Consider the following 20,960-nt stretch of genomic DNA (forward strand, 5'->3'; position numbering starts at 1 on the left):
CAAGTTTATGGAAGCTGCCCTCATCCCCTGCATGAAGTAGAAGGCATCCATAGGATTTCCTCTTTTTTTTCCTCACGTGCCAGGAGTTCAGGACCATGAGTTATGAATCAATGCCGTTTCCACAACCAGATTGTGTAGACTTTCAGCATCTCACAGTCCAGTTTTGGCAAAAATGGTTCCAGGAAAGTGCAAACTCGAATGTTAGAATTCCTGCTGTTCAGGCAACAAAAAGATAAGGCAGTTTCACACTGACACAGCAATATTTCATTCATTATATGAAGTGCAGAGCACTTCCGAGCTTATATAATGGTGAGACTACATAACCTGCATAAACATAAAGGTGTACATTATTGCCTACAATGGAAGGACAGTACCATCAAAGTCCCATTTTTTAGTAGTGAATTGAGCATATTAAGTAACTTTAGCTGAGCTCGGACTACCAGGACAGGGCTCTATCAATGTTGGCTCTGCATGTTCCAAGGGTTCGGCTATCAATGTTGGATCTCTGCCACCTGGAGTTGGGGCTGGGGCATCAGGGGCTGGGGCATCAAGGGCAAGTGCTGGGTCATCTAGGGCAAGTGCTTGGTCATCAAGGGCTAGTGCTGGGTCATCAAGGGCAAGTGCTGGGTCATCAAGGGCTAGTGCTGGGACATCAAGGGCAAGTGCTGGGGCATCAAGGGCTAGTGCTAGGGCATCAAGGGCTAGTGCTGGAGATGGGGTTGTAGAGTGTTCTGATGGTTGGGCAGGTTGTTTGCATGTAGCCTTGTTGTGCCCTTCTCCCTTGCATCTGCTGCAAGACATTACCCTTGTGGGTTCTCCCTTTCTGTAGTAGTATCGTTTTTCCTCTGGCTGGATTGGAGGCCTCGGGGTAGTAGGAGGAAGCACCTGCACCGACTCTGGGGCATCCTTTTCTTCATCAAGATCCTTGAAATTGTCTAAAATAGGGGATTTCGAATATGTACTGCGAAAGCTATCAACAGTATAGTATTTTGAACAATAATCATATACACTACTGCCTTTGCATTTGAAGACAGCAATAGCATGGCGACAAGGTAGCCCTGTCAGTTTCCACTCAAGACAAGTGCATTCCCTTTTTTCAGTATCCACAACATGAATAGAGTCATCATGAACCTCAAATAATGTATCGGTTGAGAATAGTACTTTTAAAAATTGTGCTCGGAAAGCATCTTCTTGTAGCTTTTTCTCCTTTGATGGAGTAAGTTTGGTGGTCCAGCCATTTGAATCCCTTTGACAAGTGTGGATCAACCCCATTATCTTGCATGTAAGCACTTCCAACTTCCTTATGATAGGCAGCTCCCGCACTTCTTCAATCCAGTCAGCGTATGTCGCTGCAACATCTACTATGATATGATTATAATGCTCTCCCTTGAATAGTGCATTTGTCCAGTGTTCTGGTTCAATCTGCATAAGCCAATCATACACTTTCGAAGAAACCCGTTTAATTTGCTCAGTGTGCATTCTAAAACCATCAAGCCGGACTGCATGGGCAGCGGCCACTAAACTTCCAGGCAAAGAAACTTTCCCATCTCCATGGAATGGCCCCTTCCAGTTCCTCCTCAAGTTTTCCAGCAGATGGTATATAGAGTAACCATGGTGAGCATTCTCAAATAATTCAAGCACCGATTTCATCAACCCCTTCTCTTTATCAGAGACAAAAGTTACTGATCGTGAAGTTGAAATTGCATCTTTCAACTGCTCCAAAAACCATTTCCAATTATCACCATTCTCAACATCCACTATAGCAAAAGAAACTGGAAAAAACCCATCATCACCATCTAATGCAGTAGCTGTCAGCAAAATCTCATGGTATTTTGATTTTAACGTTGTAGAATCAAGAAAGAGAATTGGGCGACAGCCATTCTGGAAACCATATATTGAGGCATGAAAGGATACAAAAAGACGTTGAAATTTGCTGTCATCACCAATGGAAAGCTTCACAAAACTGCCAGGATTAGCCTCCTCTATCTTTTCACAAAACAAAGGCAACAGATTATATGCCTCTTTCTTCGAACCCTGAAGCTGCTCCTTTGCATCTTCAATTCCACGCCACACTTGAGAATAGTTCAACTCCATCCCAAAATCTTGGAAAAGGCCATTGACAATATCCCTTGGTTTTTGGCGCGGCATCTGTCTTAACCTATCTTTTATAATGCTGACCAGCCAATTTTTATTTGGTGTAGCATGCTTCCATGATTCCCCTCCACATGTATGTGACTTATTCATCTTTTTTATCCTAAATACCTGTTCAGATTCAACCCAAGATGCATGAATCCTCCAAGAACAACCTTCAACCACACATCTGCCACTTGCTCGATTAGTGTCATTCTTTTTCAATCTGTATGCAAAACGGCGTGCAATGGAATATTTCTGCAGGGCATCACGAAATTCAGCAACATTTTTGAAGTCCTGTCCTACCCCAGTAATTCTTTTTTTCCAAGAGGCAACCATTCTTTCCACAGAAACATCTTTAGAGTCGACAACATCTACAGATAGTTCAGTATCTTCATAATCTGATTGCCATTCTATAGCAACATCCACAACGGTATTATCATGATCCCAAGTATTCTTCTTCCATGATGTACTCTTTCTTGTCCTCATGTTCCTCTTTCGTGATGCACTTCTCATCTCTCCGTCATCGTCACCATTGCTATCACTGTTGCTCTCACCATTGTCGTCGTCAGGAACGATGCTGGGACCATTGGCACCGATTTTCCAGGATGCAGTGCGCCTTCGTTTCTTAACAGTATCAGCAGGGGAAGCATTCATATCAACTATAACTAAGTCATTAGCAGCTGTATCAACAGGAACAGTGACAAGATCAGTTGGAATCAAAGTAGCAGCACCAGGATCCTTGGTAATGGTGGGAGAGGATTTTCTCGAGGTAATGGCCAGTACCGAACTAGCAGGGCTTTTGGCTTCTGCTTTGGCAGCATTTGTAGTTTTAGAAGACAATACATGACGACTGCCAGAGGCAACAGTAGAGGGAGTGACAGCAAGTCGAGATTGCACTTGCCTTTGACCTTTAGCCTTGGCAGCTCTTTTGGATTTAGATGACAACACACGACGATTGCCAGAGGTAGCAGCAGTAGGAGCAACTGTGATAGGAACTGGGGACAGCACGGTTTCAGCTAGTTGGATCTCACTTGCTCTGTAGTTTTAATACTAATATTAATCAATGCATGAGAGAGAGAAAATACACGTGCTGCAACCAATAAAATGCCACCTATCACAATATACCAAATTAAAAACTAACGATTTATGCGGAAGAGAACAAGGTCATTCAGCAATGGACCCAGTTTGCCGAGAAAAGTCGTGGCATTGAAATCTCTCCATACAAATTGACAATCACTGATTTTCAGTATGTAATAAAATAAGGCTTCTTTAAAATTGAAAAATCAATAATCTATGCTGTTAGAGACATGAGGCACATGAAAGGTAGAAAAATGTACCTGCTAGCTTGCATGTAGTAGGCTTCGAGTTTAAAACCTTCTCTTCCCATGACATATACATCTGCTGTGATCGAGTTCCCATGAATATCAAACATCCTCTTTAGGTCTTTGTCACTAGATACAGTAATTAGAGTTCGCTTGTTTCCGGGAATAAAATACTTCATTGACAGAGATTCATATTCCAAGTTACACATTTCAGCCAATTTTAACTTCATATCATCAAACACGGTTTCAAGATTGATATCTAGAGCATGTGCCTCTCCTCCAATATATGACAAACTCCCATCATCATTGCTCACAAATTCACCACCAGACTGGCAGATCAGTATGAGCTTTCCCCTCGGCATCGGAAATCACTTCTGTGGTTCAAATTGACAATCAAAACATGTCATTATAACCAAAAAATTATTTGGAGATAAATACATATCATGCATCTCTTTAATCTCCAGAACAGTATAAACTTCTGTGTGACAAACAAATTCCAAGTAAAACACTTATTTCATACGTTCACAATTAGCAAATATGTACACAGGCTATCATGAAATGACTACATTTCAGTGTAAAAACATACAAATACAAGTTATATGTGAAATGATCATAGTTTTAGAAGAGCATAAGCACATATGGTTACAACCAATTTGCGAAGGCGTTTACTTATATCTTGATGGAGCAATTCGATGATTTACAATCTATATGGAAGGCTAGGAGCATGCCCTGTAAATATTGGAGCATGGAATATCTTGTAATACAGCACAAGTTGGTCATTATATGCAAAGACATCACTCAATCCTACCAGAACAAGTGCTTGTGTGCAAGCAGTGTGGCATAGCATAGCCCTTAAATCAAGGGCCAATCAAAACCAAATTGGTTTAAATTTTTGGGACTGAAATATAGTTATTCAAGTTCTAACTTTCAAGGGACACGTAAAGCTCTAATATATGAACAAGCCAGCCACCAAACACAAATCATGAATAAACACTAGAAGCACGTGCAACTAACTCCTAAAAACTCCGATAGGCCAGCAAATCAGACATTCTCTCACCATCCTTATCCCATTCTACAACACACGTTAAGAGCTAATTTTGAATTAACCGCCGACTTCTTGGTCCAGGTCCATCAGTCCCTTTCACCACAACAGGAAACGAAGCCATTCTGGTTACAACCACAGCTATTGCCTTTCAAACATAGCATAACAATGTCATAAGCTTCCCAGTCATTGCACCCAACCTACTTATCCAAGGTATAACCATTGACAACACAGAGCAAACTGGATTTTCAAAAACCAACAATTTCACAACCACATTACAAGTAAAACAACAACAAAACACGAAACTCTGCAAACTCCTAACAAGAAAAAACAACACAAGCACTATCAATAAACAAAAACGTCGAAACACGAACAAACGAAAAAGTTCACACAAATAAGAGTCAACCAAACCAAAGTCTATGATCAACTAGCCAACATATCTACAAAACCAACACTATTTAACAAAAACCCATTAACCCAAATCTCAAGAAAACATGATTGAACAAACCAAATCAACAAAAAAGTCACTACATTAGTATACCACCATAAGCTTCGAATTCTTTAATAATAAAAACCATACAAGAAGACTATAAAGGTGAAATCTTTATGGATGTTTAGAGAGAAAGATAAAATCTTTGATTAATAAAGAGTAAAAAAAAGGAATTTACCAGAGGATGAGAGGCAGGGATTTGAGATAGATGGAAACCCTAGAATTGGGGGCTTTGTGGAATTTGAGTGAATTATCGAAGTAGAGAGAGAGAAGGGTGTATTGGAAAACTAAATGATAAAAGTTGGGCTAATGTTGGAAGAGAAGGAAATTTATAGGGGCTATTTTGGAATTTTGAGAAAAAGAAAAGGAGATGTAGAACAGTTCAAGGACTGTAATTTAAGTGCCTAAACGACGACGTTTAGAGGGATCTTGGTGTCTAGATTTATATTTTGACACAAAGATTTACATTTTATACATTTTTTTTCTTGAAAATGATACGGCTTTTTTCAAAAAAAAAAAAAAACCTAGCAAGTCATTCCCTCATTTAACAATGAGGTGAGGTTAAGGACACAAGTGTATATCAGCACAAAGTCGAGGGTTAAGAGTTAGGATATGAAAAATTTTGGGGGCATTATGATGTTTCTTAAAACTTTAAGCATCAAATTGGGTGCAGTAATTTTTTCTAAAACTTTGATAGGATCATGCAGAAATATTTTAGTGCTTGTCTGTGAAGTGTAGTAAAATTTATTTTTTAAAGTATATTTTATTTGAAAATATATTTAAAATAATAATTTTTATATTAATATATTAAAATAATAAAAAACATAAAAATAATATTAATTTGATATTTTTTAAATTAAAAAAAATTAAAAAACATATTGAATTGCAACACCAAACAACATTTTAGTCTGCCTTCTTTAGTAACTTCATTTTACTTTACATCCCTCTTTTCAATGCTAAGATAAAAGTCAACCATTATTTACAGGTTTGTTATTATAATAATTTTAATGACTAAAGTGTTATTGACGATTAAAAATAAGGAAAAAGGTTGTATGATTGTTGGGATTTTTTTAAAAAAAAAACTAGTCACTATACAATGTCTTTCTATTTATAAAAATACCACTAAAACCATGTATATAATATATCCAGCAATAGTTTTTGATCAAATTGAAGACAACAAAAAATTTCCAAGTTCATATAAAAAAATTATTTATTAGTTTTAACCAAAAGCAAAAATTCTCTAGTTTTGTTCATCATTTCAACCCAACAAAAACCACCATTGGAACTAACATTAGTTACATAAATTTGTTATAAAACAATTGTAGCAACATATCTTTACCTTCCACTAATAATTCTTCACTATAAATCCTGCAAACACACTATCTAAAATTATCAACCCAACATATAAGTCCAATACACACTAAATTACCATAATAATATTGTCATATTCATCAAATGCTAATAACCTATAAACTTGCAACAACTTTGATGGACTAAAGTTCAAGAATAAAAAGTGTATGAAATGTGAAAAAAAAGAAGTAAATGTCAAGATATCAAAAACAAATGCAAGAAAAAAAGCTTTTTTCACAGATGCGATGATAGGTCATACAAGAACGCATTCATTAATTGGTGCAAACATATTAATGATATTAAATTAACAACCGAAGAGGAAGAAGGTGTTAATGAAATTCATCAAATAACAAGTGAAATGAAAAGGACTAAAGATGAATTACATTGAATTTGAATTAAGAATCACAATATGAATACTAATTTTGCAAATGTGAAGTTGTTGTTGTTTGTTAATACTTTTATAGGTAAGTATACTTATATTAGGCCTTCTATTAAGAATCAAAACATGTTTAGGCTAGCTTTGCAAGATTAAGAATCACACTATAAAAGTATTGTTCCTAAGAAGCATAAATCCTTCACTCATAAGCAACACTTGAACATGTTATTGTAACCTTTTTATTGTGATTAAGGTATCTTTTCAAATAATAGATATGTTTAACTTCATATTCTCTTAACACTCGAAAATGGTTGATATTATAAAAGATTTGACAATCCTGGAAATTAATTGATCCATCAGCTTCCATTTTAAATGTCTTGCATTTAAAACTAGATATGGGATCAACATTTGCCTTCTTATGCTTCTTCTCAATCCTTATACTTTCATCTTTAGAACCCTTAAAATTATTGTTTAATTTTGCAATAAATATAATATTATCATCATATTCATCATTGCTTATTTTTCACTCATCCTCTGATTCTAAGCTATTTAACAAAATTTTACCAAAACATGTATCATTATCTAAGCTAGCAATCCATTCATCTTCTTATTTGTTAACAAATTCAAATCCTTTATCATTTGAAGGATTATAATCATCATCATCTTCCTCCTCCTCCTCCTCTCTTTTCTCATCTACATATTTATCACCACCTCCATCATGCACATTACTAGTGCCAACATTACCCTTTCAATTCTTTCACTTTCTAAACTGTTGTCATTAAAATTCCTGCTAACTTCCAAAACATCATCATCATTAAAAAGATCCAATTCATCCATATCAAATTTCATTATAACTTTGTTGCTCACAATAGCCAACATTAAAGTATTTTACTCCAATTTTTCTACCGCTTTCAATCTTGCCGGTGAAACACCACATCCTCATTGTTATAAAAGCAACAACATCAACAAAAATGCATATTATTTCTTCTCTTTAATACATATTCATCAGCTTTAGCGTTGATGCATCGTCAAATATTTGATTCCCTTTGTCATCCCTTATTTTAAAACCATATATGTCTACATTGAAAACTTGTTTGCATATGAATAATATGTTTATACAGGCCATATAATCATAAAAGCAGCCTTTCTCAACATGTGGCAAGCAACCATGGTGAACAACAATAAATGACAACATATATCTTGTCTTTACATACAGTAGAAATCTAATTAGAGACCTATTTAGTAGAAACCCTGATTATAAACATATCTAGCAGTCGTATATGTCAAACCCTTAATTTTATCAATTAGGATTATTGTGATCACTAGCCTGAATTAAAAAATTAAGGGTTTTTGTGTTTAGTTAATAACACATGCATTACAAAAAAAAAAAATAGTTTAAACATTACTACAACACTTAATATTATAATCAATCAAGCTAGAACAAATTAATTTAGGGTTTTCAAGGCTTTAGAATTAGGTTTAGGTTAATTTTTTTTTTTGATAAATCAAGTGTATATTCACAATATTTTAACCATTACCCACTAATTTAACATAAAATAACATGACACAATTGCAACACTATTAAAAAACTAACATCTTCATTGTTTTTCAATGAATAAGGTTGGATAAAATAACACTAAGAAGAGGTTTTAGGCTTTTGTACTCATGTGAAGAAATTAAGTATAAAAAATTAAATTATCTTTATTTTTTTATATTTAATCATATTGATTGAACAATAGGTTCAAATCAAATGATTCAATTTAGTTTGTATTTTTTTATATAAAAATAAACTTAGTCTATAGATTTTTTAGTTGGGCTTTCTTAACAAGCTTGAATGTTATGGATCTTGTTTTTTTTTTTTTTTTTGCCTTTTCAGTTTTTTTTTTTAAAAAAAAATAGTTGGTTTGAGTTTTTTTTTATTTTTTCAAATATGAAGCCAGAGTATTTTTTTAAAGTTTTCTAGTCGTTTTTTTATTTGATTTCTTGAATCGGTTATTTTATTCACCCTTGATAGCAAGTGAAATAATGGTTGAATGAAGCGGTGCAATCCTGTGATCCATTGCCCTACTAACGAGGCTGCCGTCACGCTAATCCCCTGCACTTCCACACCGACGACAGGCTGACTTGGTCCGACCACCAGCTAGACAACTTGCTCCGATCATCACCAGAGAATCCATGTCCCACCCATTGCTATTCCATTAATTCCACTTGATCTTTGCTCTTATACCCTTGTCATTTGTAGCATCACCCTTTTATCCACAATGACTACTGTACTTTTTTTCTTTCTCTGCTCCAAAAAAGTACAGGTGTTTCGGTCCAAATCATTTTCACGGTGACCCCAGGTGGTGTTGAGAGGTGGTGGGGGCACCGAGAGAGCCAGAAAGGGTGTTGGAGGTGATATGACTGTGGAAGCACTGTGAAGGAAAGATTTGGAATCAGTCAAAAGCTTATCCTTTAACCATTTACTTGGAGTCTGCTACAAGTTATTTATCGGTCTTTGCCTTTCAGTAGTGACAAGGAACCTTTCTTTGAGGTTGAGTGCCGGATGTAAAGTTTATATATCACATGTTTTTTAAAGTTGATTTTTATTTAAAATATATATTAAAAAGATTTTTTTTAATTTTTTTAATTTTTTTATAATATTATAAAACACAAAAAAAATTAAATAAAAAAATCAAACTTTTTTTAAATAGTTGCAAGGCTTCGCCCCGGTTTGGGAGTGTGGCCCAAACGAAGATTGATTAAAATTTAATTGTTTTAAATAAAATTATTTTTTTATATTTTTAAAATTTTTTGATGTGCTAATATCAGAAATAAATTTTAAAAAATAAAAAATATTATTATAATGCATTTCTGATAAAAAAGAACTTTGAAAAGCAACCACTACTAATACTCAAAACACTGAAGTTGAAAAATTAGAATGCAATAAAAATTTAAAAATTTGAGACATAATCAATAAGAAAAAATGAATACGCTCATAGAGAATTTCAGAATTCATTTGAATTTTCAGAATTTAAAACTTGATCATTTAAATACCATGGTAGTTTTTTTTTTGTGTTTTTTGGGTTATTATAAATGAAATATTGTCGTTTAAATGAAGGAATGAAAACGGGAATGAAAGAGCTGGAATGATATTTTAATTACAATACTGTGTTTGGATAATAATAATAATAATAATAATAAGAAGGAATTGAAATGAATTTTAATTTTCAATACCTCGTTTTTATAATAAAAAATAATTACAGAATATAAACATGACATTGACCACACACACACACACACACACACACACACACACACACACACATATATATAGAGTCATCATTTAACGGTGACAGGGATGATAGTTATTGAGATAGTGATGGTAAAAATATTTAATATATAAAGAATATAAATAACATATTATTAAAAAAATTCATTTTCATTTTCTTGTTTTTATTAACACCTTTCCCTCGTGAGAATGAAATTATGTTTAATATTCAATATCACTTTTATTTTCATTCTAGTTTCATTTTTTTAAAATTAAAAACCTACTAATTGAGAATAAAACTTCCATTTCTAGTCCCACCATTTCATTCCTTGTTACCAAACAACACCCTTTAACTCTTTTTTTCTTTTATTTTCTTGCATGAACGTCATTATTATTGCACAAATAATTTGACTTTTTTTTAATTGGATGGGACATGGAATTGATAATCTGCCTCTCGTCTCATCATTTTTAGGATTCAATCCATTGCCTTTTAATTACCCTCTTATAGGTTGTTCTAAGAGGTTGTTCTTCAGGATCAGATTGCTGATGGATAGAAAAAAAGTAGGATTCGACATTCCATTTCTTTACTCTATATCATTGTCATATATATATATATATATATATATATATATATATATAATGTTATATGTCAAATAACTATAATAAATGTATTTGTGTTTAAGATTATAATTGCTGTTTAAAGTGTTTTTCATCTAAAAATATATTAAAATTATATATTTATTTATTTTTAAAAAAATTATTTTTAATATCAGCATATAAAAACGATATTAAAACACTAAAAAAATTAATTTGAAATAAAAAAATTAATTTTTAAGAAACAGGAGTTGGCCGTATTTTCAAACTGGTCTAAGTATTCTATCCAAGGATCTTTTCAAAAACTTTTTTTTTTATTAAATTTAATTTTCAAAATAAATTTACTTTTCAGCAACATAAATGGAACCACCACTTATATCACAAATGAAAAATAACGAGATAAAAATATTAATACATAAAAAAGTGAAAAATGAAATCCACAAGGGAAAAAAAACTCCCTCCACGAATTGTTTCCAATTTTTTTTTAATAGCAAAACTTTATTAAATGATGTCAAATATATATCACAAAATTAGGACGAGATTTAATTAATTAAAGGAAAATCCAATCATATAAACCTCTTCTCCCCTTATCACATCATCACCATCTATCAAATTCCCACTAATGAAATTATCATAAATTAATAATTCCATCGTCTACTCATAATTCAACATAAAAGGCATTTGGAACCATCATCATCAAGGGCCACCTCATCTCTTCCTTTTTTTTTTTTACAAATACCAAGAAAACAAAGGGCATAAAAGCAAAACCCAAAACCCACCATGACCATCCATGCAAAGAACAAGAAAACTTTCCCCACAGCAACATTGAAGATTCGAATCTAAATCCTCCCATTGGAACATTCCAAAATAAAATGCGAATCAGACGGCTATAAAATCCTCCAAATGCCCCACACAAGCCACAAATCCATGTTTCAGCAAGCATAATTCCATAGCACATTGGCATCCTTCTCCTCCAAATTTAACCCCACAATAACATCTTCTTGCCAACTCACGCACAACCTTGACACCAATAAATAACCCTGATTAAAACTCTCTCTCTCTCTCTCCTTGTCCCTCCGTCTTTCTCTCTCAAAACCACCAATCTCTCTCCCTCTCCCCGCCGGGAGAAACCCCATTTTCCGGTGGCGGGAAGGATATTTGACCGTTAGGTTTCACCAGGGCTCCGTTGCTTTTTCTTTGCCGACTTTTCAAATATTTAAAAGTTAGTTATAATGACGACCGTGGCTTCTCCAAGGAAATCATCATTTACAGAGGTTTTACAAAGAGTTTATGGGAATCTTGGGTCCTTAAGTAGTAGTAGCAATAGCAGCAACGGCTTTTATAGTAATAATCTACAAAAGCACAAGTGTTATGTTCACGAGAGTGAAGATGATTTTGAAGAGGAAGATGGGACCATGGAGCTTGTTCAGATTGGTGCTGCAAGAACCAAGAATGTTTTGATCCTTATGAGCGATACAGGTGGTGGTCATCGTGCTTCTGCTGAAGCCATTCGTGAAGCTTTCAAGCTTGAATATGGTGATGAATACAACGTATGTGATCTGGGTTTTGAGTTCGATTCTGTGCATGACATGATCTTTTTTGGTCTTTTGTTGCCTCTGATTTTCATCTTTTATTGCTCTTGTTAGAGGTGTTTTGTTTTTTTCATATATATGTAAAGGTAAAGAAGGAAAGTGCTGATCTTGTCAACATGGTAGCAGCCATCTTGTTCTTCTTGTATTTTTTTGTTTGTTGTTTTTTTTTTCTGTCTCTCTGAGTTACCAATCATTTCTTTTTCATTTTTCATGTAAAATGATGACTTCTTTAATTTCCACTTTCATTTCTGTTTTCTTCTTCTTCTTTCTTTTTCATTCAATCATTTTTTCCTCTTTTCAAGGCCCTTTCCCTATCTCTCCTCTTTGTTTTAATGGTGGTTTTTTTTCTCTTGACTTGGACAATTCCTCTGCTAAAAAGGGCCTCTAGTTAATTACATGTCATTGCTTTTGTGATTATAATTAAACTTAAGAGGTTAGGATTTGTGGTTACAGATAATCGTGAAGGATGTTTGGAAAGAGTACACAGGCTGGCCATTGAATGATATGGAGGGGCAATACAAATTCATGGTGAAACATGTACAGCTATGGAAGGTGGCATTTCACAGTACTTCTCCAAGATGGATACACTCATGCTATCTTGCCGCAATCGCTGCCTACTATGCCAAGTACTTTAATTTCCTCAATCTTTCTGGGGTTCTCTCCTTGTTTTACTTGGAAATATTTTCACATTTTATGATAATTCTTTGCCTGCAAGTGGGTTGTAGTTTATAGTTTTAATTTACAGTTTTCATTTTTATCCATTAATTTGGTCTCTAAAATAAATTAAAAGCTTAAATCTCTTGATTAATAAATGTCAGAGCTTTTAAGGACTTCTTTATTCTTTCTCCCTTCCACTTCTGATCGTGCATTTGTAGTCTCTTCTTGAAAATGATTCTTTCTGATCCCACTAATCAGCTCATAATGTTAATCACTGCTGTAGCTAAAATGATATGTTTCTTGAGCTGGAAATGTGATTGGATGTCGGAAAGATGGGTGAATCCAATGTTTGTTATCATTATAAGTCTAACAGAACTTCTTTAATCTTATTCTGTTGTGTGATTGCAGGGAGGTTGAGGCTGGTCTAATGGAGTACAAGCCAGATATAATTATCAGTGTTCATCCCTTGATGCAGCATATTCCCCTGTGGGTTCTGAAATGGCAAGGCTTACAAAAGAAAGTGATTTTTGCTACAGTCATCACCGACCTCAATAGCTGCCATCCTACATGGTTAGTTGATTTGAGTTATTTTGAAGTAAGATGTTTCATTAACCCCACAATCATAAATTGTTTTATCTTAACAAAGGGATTTCTCAGGTTTCATCCTGGGGTGAATAGATGCTACTGCCCATCAAAGGAGGTAGCTAAGAGGGCTGCACTAGATGGGCTGGAAGATTCTCAAATCCGTGTTTTTGGCTTGCCCATCCGACCGTCTTTTGCTCTTGCAGTTCTTTCCAAGGTGCATAATTGTGATCACACATTTGCATTCACACATGCTCTACTACGATGATTTGCTAAACTGACTGCTTCTTTTGTTTCTTGTTATGTAGGATGAGTTAAGAGAAGAGCTTGAACTGGACCCTGATTTGCCTGCAGTTTTACTGATGGGAGGTGGTGAAGGTATGGGGCCTGTTAAGAAAACAGCATTGGCTCTTGGAGAATCACTGTTTGATAAAGAACTTGGAAAACCACTTGGGCAATTAATCATCATTTGTGGCCGTAACAAGGCTCTCAAATCAACCTTGGAGTCTCATGAATGGACAATCCCAGTTAAGGTAGAGGACTTTACTTCTTGTGCATGTAATATGTGTAGCGTACGATATACTTCATTCATTGACAAAAGTATTTATTTGTTGAAGGCCCTGGTTTGCATGATTTCAGGTTAGAGGATTTGAGACACAGATGGAGAAATGGATGGGAGCTTGTGACTGCATAATTACGAAAGTATGCTTGAGATGCTTCACTTTTCTATACTAAATGAATCCTTCTTGTCTATGAACTTAATAGATTTTAGTGACTTCTAACGTTTCACAGGCTGGACCTGGCACAATCGCAGAAGCATTGATTAGAGGGCTTCCTATTATTCTCAATGACTACATTCCTGGACAAGTAAGCCATCAACATTCTGCACTTTCGCTTAACTTTTCAAATTGATAGGCAACATTTAGTTCTGATTTCTTCTCGTTTTTGTTTCTTCATCTGTCAACTGCAGGAAAAGGGCAATGTGCCTTACGTTGTAGACAATGGGGCTGGTGTCTTCACCAGAAGTCCTAAAGAAACAGCAAGAATCGTTAAAGAATGGTTTAGCACGAAAACAGATGAACGTAAAAGGATGTCAGAAAATGCACTCAAACTAGCCCAACCGGAGGCCGTATTTGACATCGTGAAGGACATTCACGAACTTGCGCAAGCACGCGGTCCTCTTGCGAATATCCCTTACATATTGACATCATCATTCGCAAGCATAATCTGATCAATGAAACCTTACATCATCCAAGGCGCATTATCAACTGAGACCAAGGTGTGTCAGCGCTAGAATGAAATGTACAGCTAGTTCTAGTAGTATCATTCTTTGTCCTCAAGGGTCTTTGAACACCAAAAATAGGGTCGTGAATTGCTCTAAATTAGTCAGTAAAGGTTGTTTTTCTTTTGGGATATTCTTTTGGGAGGAGTTAATTAGAGGTCTGGTAAGAGTTGATTGTGTTTCATCATTCTTTTCTTATTATTGCAGTGTTCTAGTTTTCAGGATATGTAAGTTATTTCACTTTGGGGTGTTTAGTTTGACACTTGGCATTAATGATTCCTTGAAATCAAAGTTTTCACCGAGCTTGGTATTGCAGGTAAGAATATTTTTTAAAAATCTTTTTAGTTTGGAATTATATTAAAATATATTTTTTAGTTTTGATATTTATTTTTGATATTAAATATCAAAATCATTAAAAAACATTAAAAAAATATCAATCTGGTATCTTTTCAAAACAAACACTCTTTTAAAACGCAATTTCAACGTAAAAAAGAAACCATTGTCCAAGCATAACTTGGCTCATAACTCAACTTAATATCTAGTTTATGATTTATGAATTTGACAGGTAGATGAGGTGAATTTCCACCTAATTCCCAATTTATTCTAGATCCCAAACCAAACAGTCCTAGTTTGCTTGACTAGGATGATGGTTTTACTTGACAACAAAGATATCTAGTTTGCTTGCGTTGAGTGCAGTCGCCAAGCAAACAAGATTTCCTTGTAAAATGATACCGATAATCTGAATTTCTCAAGACACAGCATGAAATGTGGTGTCTCTAAGTTGCAAGAACAAGACTGGTCCCCAAGCAAACAATATTATAAACTAATAACTTGTTAGATTTCCTTTCAATTCTTTTTGCAGTGTTCGTGACATTTGCCGGATGTTTCCAGCATAACTAACTATTAAGTAGAAGCAATATTCTATTAGTCAAGTTGCTATTACAACCTTTGACGTGTGGCTTATGGTACGCACAAATGATCCCTTCATAAGCTTTGACCATAACCTTTCAAAAAACAAAAAAAAACCCTCATTTGAAAGGTTGATCGACTTTGACTTGGAGGAATGGTAGGTTTTGATTAATATGAACCCTATTTTATTCATGGAATGGTAGGTTTTGATTAATCCAAATACCAACTTTAACCTGTTATTATCTTGGCTTTAAATTTTAGAAAAGGTCATGGAATCAAAAATTCTTATAAATAAATCAATTCAAATACAGCATTGTGGGAAATTTGGAGCGGGCCAGCCAAGAAACACGTTGTAACTTGCAAGCTAAGATTCTTTGCTTAGAAAATTGATGGGATCAGATCATCGAAGTTCAAAGGCCAAGCTGTGATTGCTGGTGGCTGGTTGCAGGGACACTGCAGAGCCAGAGTGTCAATAATCACAGATGGTGGTGGGGACTGGTGACATGAAATGAAAGCTAAGCAGTCATGTGGCCATCTTCTTGATTAATTTTTTCCAGCAAAAGTCTTGGTCAATGATTATTCATCAGGATCTTCCTCCAAGCAAAAGCATCTCACTAACCTCATTAAATTTCAAATGATTATGTGAGAATTGTGATATTCACGACAAATTAAGGTGATTATTCTGTTAGGGATTAAGTTGTCTTTACAGTAAAATAGAAGGAAAAAAAAGGATTTTATCTTAAAAAAACATAACAGAGCAAAAAAAAATTTATACAGTAGCCAAATATTTTATATTACCTCTTCTTGGTATTGTCTACCACTTTAAAAAGCAATGATTCAAATAGTGTTAGAGGGTGTTTGAAATTGTAGTTATGATTAATTTTTAAAGTGTTTTTTATTTGAAAATGTATTAGAATAATATTTTTTTATTTTTTAAAAAATTATTTTTAATATCAATGTATCAAAATAATCTAAAAAAACAAAACAAAATATTAATTTTATACAAAACAAAATAAAATTAAAAATTAAAAAAATATAGTTTGGACTGTATTTCTAAACGATACCTTCACCTTACAAAGAAGACTACCCCTTATCACTAACTCCAGCTATTCCAATTATTATTCAATAATTTTGATAAAAATAACTGATGAAAATATGTAATAAAAAAATAAGATATACATTATTGATATTAAAAAAATAAAATAAAATGACATTTTAAATATAAATAAAACATTAAAGAGACAAAAAAACCATCATTAACCCATTTTGATTATGCAAGAGAACTTTCATTGCGATCCGACAACAAAAGACATCTCACTCAAGAGAAGAAAAGAACATAAACGACAACGCGTTTGATCTCCTCTGCTTAAACTGTAAAGTGTAAATCATAGGCTAAAAACAACAACGTTAATCAAACTCCGACAACTACTCCTGAGAGACTGGATTTTTTTCGGTAATTCTACTGCTTCTATCTTATCTTCCTTTTCTTAAGATTTCAAATCATGGGGCTTTGGTTTTTTTTTCTTTTCTTATGTTTCATTTCCAATGAAACCAAGGTTGTTTTGTATCCGATTCTGTACAATAATTTACCATATTAGCACTGCAATGCATCAACCCAGCTCCCAAAATTTGTAAATTTGATGTCTTTCTTCTAATTGTTTTCAGGGCTGCGGTTATCTGGCTGAAATATTGCAAAGCTTGAATCTTTGAGCTTTGGAATTGAAAATGGTATGTGGATCAAATCTGCAAATCTAGTTTTTTCTTTAGTTTTCATCTTTGTATTTTCATTTGCGCAAAATGATATAAATTGTTGGTTGATCATGTGAGATTCATATACACTATTGGGATAGGATAGGCATTTTTAATTGAAATCACAAGAGTAGATATGTTAAAGTTTGTGTCTTTAGTCACTTAATGGGAAAAACTTGGTTAACATCATAATTGGGTTTTTTTAAATAATAAATATATTTAGGTTCTTGGATTTTTCTTTTTTGCTCTAATTATACCATGTGGTTATATTTGGTGATAGCAGCAATGTGAATTAAATTCCTGTTTATAGATGAAATTTGAAAGATGTTTTTTCATGGCTAGGTTCATCACTCCAGTTTTGTGGATGAGGAGGGAGTAAGAAAAGCTTGCGGCTGCCCTTTGCTTCCATTAAAAAGTCATATAAAGGGTCCTGCTCCAGTTTCGGATCAAGGTTATAAACACGTGCATTATAATTTATTTTGATGATCGAATAATTGTTAGAGTATTGTCTTTATGTTTTTTCTTACCTTGATTGTGTGGATATTGTTATGTGTTTTATGCAGATAGAACTGATATAGTTGATGAGGCAATCACATTTTTTCGCGCCAATGTTTTCTTTAGAAATTTTGATATTCAGAGCCCAGCTGATAAGCTCCTTATTTACTTAACATTCTACATCAATGTGGCTTTGAAGAGGCTTGAGGGTTGCAGAACTTTGGCTGAAGGAACGAAAGCAGTTATTAACTTGGGTTTGGAGAAGGTTCCTGTTCCTGGAGAGTCTGGCTTTCCTTTCCCGGGCCTTTTTGCTGATCCTCAATCTCAGAAGGAAGCAGGTAAAGTTTCTTTTATGATTTTTTTCCCTGGAGTTAAGTTAGTGTAACAGATTTTATGTCATGAGCAATGTTTACATAGTCGTGTTTGTAAAGTATATGAACCAAGTTTAGATAACCTAAACAGTCCATAAGCAAATTATTCTCTTGCTTCATCTTAACTATATCAACGAAGCAGTAAAACACACTAGCAGTGTCTTCAAACTAAATTATGTTCAACCTATAGACTTAACCAAAAACCATAGAGTTATGCTTCAATAAATTTGGTACTAAACTTTAGTCTGATGTTTATCAAGTGACTTCCATAATCATGCTAGCACTTTGAATTAATGTCTTGTCTCAGTGTGTGACTGAATCATAGAGATCATGAGATTAGTGCCATTTATATTATCAGCTATCAGTAAGATATGGGCTTTACTGCCATTGCTGTTTACTATTATTCCTCCCTACCGTGCTTCTGCTGATGACAAATTTGTGTGACAGACATTGTTATCCACATTCCAAACCATGTAGATTTTGTCATTTTCCTCTCATAGTCTTCATGTTTGTTTGGGAGATAATCTTTGTCATGGCTTTATTTTCTATTGAAGAGTTCTGTCATACCAGGGAAGTTCAATACCCTTGAGCCTGATGATATTGTATTATTCCTATGGTATTAGCTATAATTTCTGAGTTGAGATATCGTGTAGAAATAGCATTCAATAGTAGTTTCAGTTGGCTGCAAGTTCTCCTGCTATAACTGTTCTACTGAATTGTTGATTTCAGCCCATAATTCTGAAACGTTGGATCTGTTAAGTTCTTCGGTTGGACTGTGATTTTGACTTCCTTGCTGTTTTTGTTCCAAACCTTTGTTTATTTATACCTTTTAATTCTTGAACTGCAGAGCTTTTCAGAAATTATCTTAAACAGATAAGGGAAGAAACTAGCGGGAGACTATTGAGTGTTGCATACAGACCCAATGGGACTCCAAACAAATGGTGGTTGGCCTTTGCCAAGAGGAAATTCATGAATGTCGTCGCTCTTTGAATATTTTGTTTATATATTCCACCGAAGGTGACAAATAGAAGCCTTGTAACAAATTGCGAATATCCTTTTTTTACCAAGTTAAATACGAACATCAATGCCTTCAAAAACCAGGCATCAGACATGTTTTGTGTGCAAATAACTGATATTACTGTATACTTGTAAAATGAAGTTTCTATTTGTAATATCTTCAAAAAAAATTGATGAATGTACTATCGTCATTTTCTGAAAGGAAGAGAAGGAATGCAAATAATAGGTGTTTATTGGTTCAAGAATTGACTTGCGTCCATCTTATGGATATTTACATGGTGAAGATGATAAATTTGTGGCATGATTGCTACACTCTTGCATCTCATGCTTGCATCATTTACATAATTGCTTTCTCACAGTTCAGCTTTTTTAATTCTTCATCAGAAGGAAGCGATAATGCTTTCTGCAGTTGAGTATTGAAAATTTATATACCTATATTTCAGCCGTAGACTTCTTATTTCTCGCATTAAAAAATAACGTTGCTTCACTTGAGACATCTTCAATGAAAGGGGCAGAAAAAACAAGAAGAAGACGAAGGAATCAATCCAAATGTGGTAGATTTTTCCTTTTGCAACATGCAAAAAGATGTGAACTACCAAGGTGATGAGCCCCTCAATTTGGCAAAAGCAACATTTATGTAAGCATGACTAGGTTTTCAGTAGTTGTTGCACCTGCACCAATTATGGCATGGGAAGCTAGGTAGCCCCTTCGCACAGGCAGGCCAGGGCCTTACAGACCACGACTTAAAGTCTAAAAACTGTCCCTTTCAATCTGGTGGCCGTGAACTAGATCAAACCACTCTTTTTCCTCATATCCAGCAGCCCCAAATTTTATGAACAATATTCGAAATCTTAGAAGTTAGAACCATTTCAAGGCATTTTGATACGCCATTAGGGCTAAGGTATTTCAAGGCCAATTTCTTCCGATTTCTCTATGATCACGTGAGAAGCCAACCCATCATACCTTGTACTTCAGATATGCCACTGTAACAGACCTCTTTCATTAGAGGCAGGTCTCTTGTTTCTGTCCAGTTTCGTCATATCACCTTTTCTACTGGTGGGGCAAGCAACAAGAAAACATGAAGACAAACCTCCCTAGTTTTTACCAGAAGTAGAAAGACCAAACATGTGGGGATACAGAGTTGCTGTAAAAGGGAAGAAAATGATTGCTTTTATTGAATGTTAGAAAGATGTCTCGTTTCCATGCTCATTTGTGCTTGACTTAATCGCTTTGCTCATAAATCCCGTGCTTGAATAATTAAACTAGGGTGACCACATCATTGAGCTGCTTGGTTGCCTGTCAAGCTACTTTTTATTTCTTTTGAGACATTGCCTTGGTTTCTGCAAAACTATCAAGCTGTTTCAAACGCTTGAAATTGAATTTAATTCCAAGAGTTAAATTAATTTTTAGTGATGGTGATGCTGAAACGATGATCATGTTCTACTATGCTTGGAATATTCCTACTGGAGCTGGTTTTAACCCTTCTGTTTTGATTACTAAATTTTTTTCTTCAGATTATCAAAGTCTGGATATTCAGCGTCGTTCCTCTCACTGGGAGAAGCTTACATGCTTCTCAGGTGCTGCTGTTAATTCAATTACTAGTTGTGATGGAATTTGGTTTTCATGTTTGTACATTTAAATAGCTCCACATACACACAAACATGATGATTTATGCTGCAGGATTTTTAACCTTTTAATGGCATGTATTTCTCATACAGTTTGAGTTTCTCTCTTGCCTTTTCTCATAAA

At 34.5% G+C, this 20,960-nt stretch overlaps 3 protein-coding genes across 6 annotated transcripts; 2 read left to right on the plus strand and 1 right to left on the minus strand.

Moving 5' to 3' along the window:
• Positions 1 to 241: 241 nt before the first annotated feature.
• Positions 242 to 5,296, minus strand: LOC133673725 (uncharacterized). 2 transcript variants are annotated; one of them, XM_062094598.1, is made up of 3 exons: positions 5,166 to 5,296; positions 3,471 to 3,829; positions 242 to 3,169 (listed from the first exon to the last, which is right to left on the minus strand). In XM_062094598.1, exons 2-3 carry the CDS (start codon positions 3,815 to 3,817, stop codon positions 412 to 414), a joined length of 3,105 nt encoding a protein of 1,034 aa, XP_061950582.1. In that variant the 5' UTR covers positions 3,818 to 3,829; positions 5,166 to 5,296; the 3' UTR covers positions 242 to 411. The 2 variants fall into 2 exon arrangements, with proteins under 2 accessions (XP_061950582.1, XP_061950583.1); XM_062094599.1 differs by lacking the exon at positions 5,166 to 5,296 and adding an exon at positions 4,513 to 5,133.
• A 6,180-nt stretch (positions 5,297 to 11,476) lies between these two features.
• LOC133673708 (monogalactosyldiacylglycerol synthase 2, chloroplastic-like) lies at positions 11,477 to 14,896 on the plus strand. 2 transcript variants are annotated; one of them, XM_062094577.1, is made up of 8 exons: positions 11,479 to 12,107; positions 12,603 to 12,775; positions 13,215 to 13,376; positions 13,464 to 13,605; positions 13,697 to 13,921; positions 14,028 to 14,090; positions 14,181 to 14,255; positions 14,359 to 14,896. In XM_062094577.1, exons 1-8 carry the CDS (start codon positions 11,790 to 11,792, stop codon positions 14,617 to 14,619), a joined length of 1,419 nt encoding a protein of 472 aa, XP_061950561.1. In that variant the 5' UTR covers positions 11,479 to 11,789; the 3' UTR covers positions 14,620 to 14,896. The 2 variants fall into 2 exon arrangements, with proteins under 2 accessions (XP_061950560.1, XP_061950561.1); XM_062094576.1 differs by having other exon boundaries at positions 11,477 to 12,107; positions 13,215 to 13,605.
• A 1,942-nt stretch (positions 14,897 to 16,838) lies between these two features.
• On the plus strand, positions 16,839 to 19,456 carry LOC133674091 (actin-related protein 2/3 complex subunit 3). Of its 2 annotated transcripts, none has more exons than XM_062095072.1 (5): positions 16,839 to 17,032; positions 17,245 to 17,307; positions 17,671 to 17,779; positions 17,892 to 18,161; positions 19,042 to 19,456. In XM_062095072.1, the coding sequence occupies exons 2-5, from the start codon at positions 17,305 to 17,307 to the stop codon at positions 19,182 to 19,184; spliced, it is 525 nt and encodes a 174-aa protein (XP_061951056.1). In that variant the 5' UTR covers positions 16,839 to 17,032; positions 17,245 to 17,304; the 3' UTR covers positions 19,185 to 19,456. The 2 variants fall into 2 exon arrangements, with proteins under 2 accessions (XP_061951056.1, XP_061951057.1); XM_062095073.1 differs by lacking the exon at positions 16,839 to 17,032 and adding an exon at positions 17,089 to 17,135.
• Positions 19,457 to 20,960: the final 1,504 nt, after the last annotated feature.

Source organism: Populus nigra, chromosome 15 (assembly GCF_951802175.1).
Source record: "Populus nigra chromosome 15, ddPopNigr1.1, whole genome shotgun sequence".
Classification (NCBI taxonomy): Eukaryota; Viridiplantae; Streptophyta; class Magnoliopsida; order Malpighiales; family Salicaceae; genus Populus; species Populus nigra.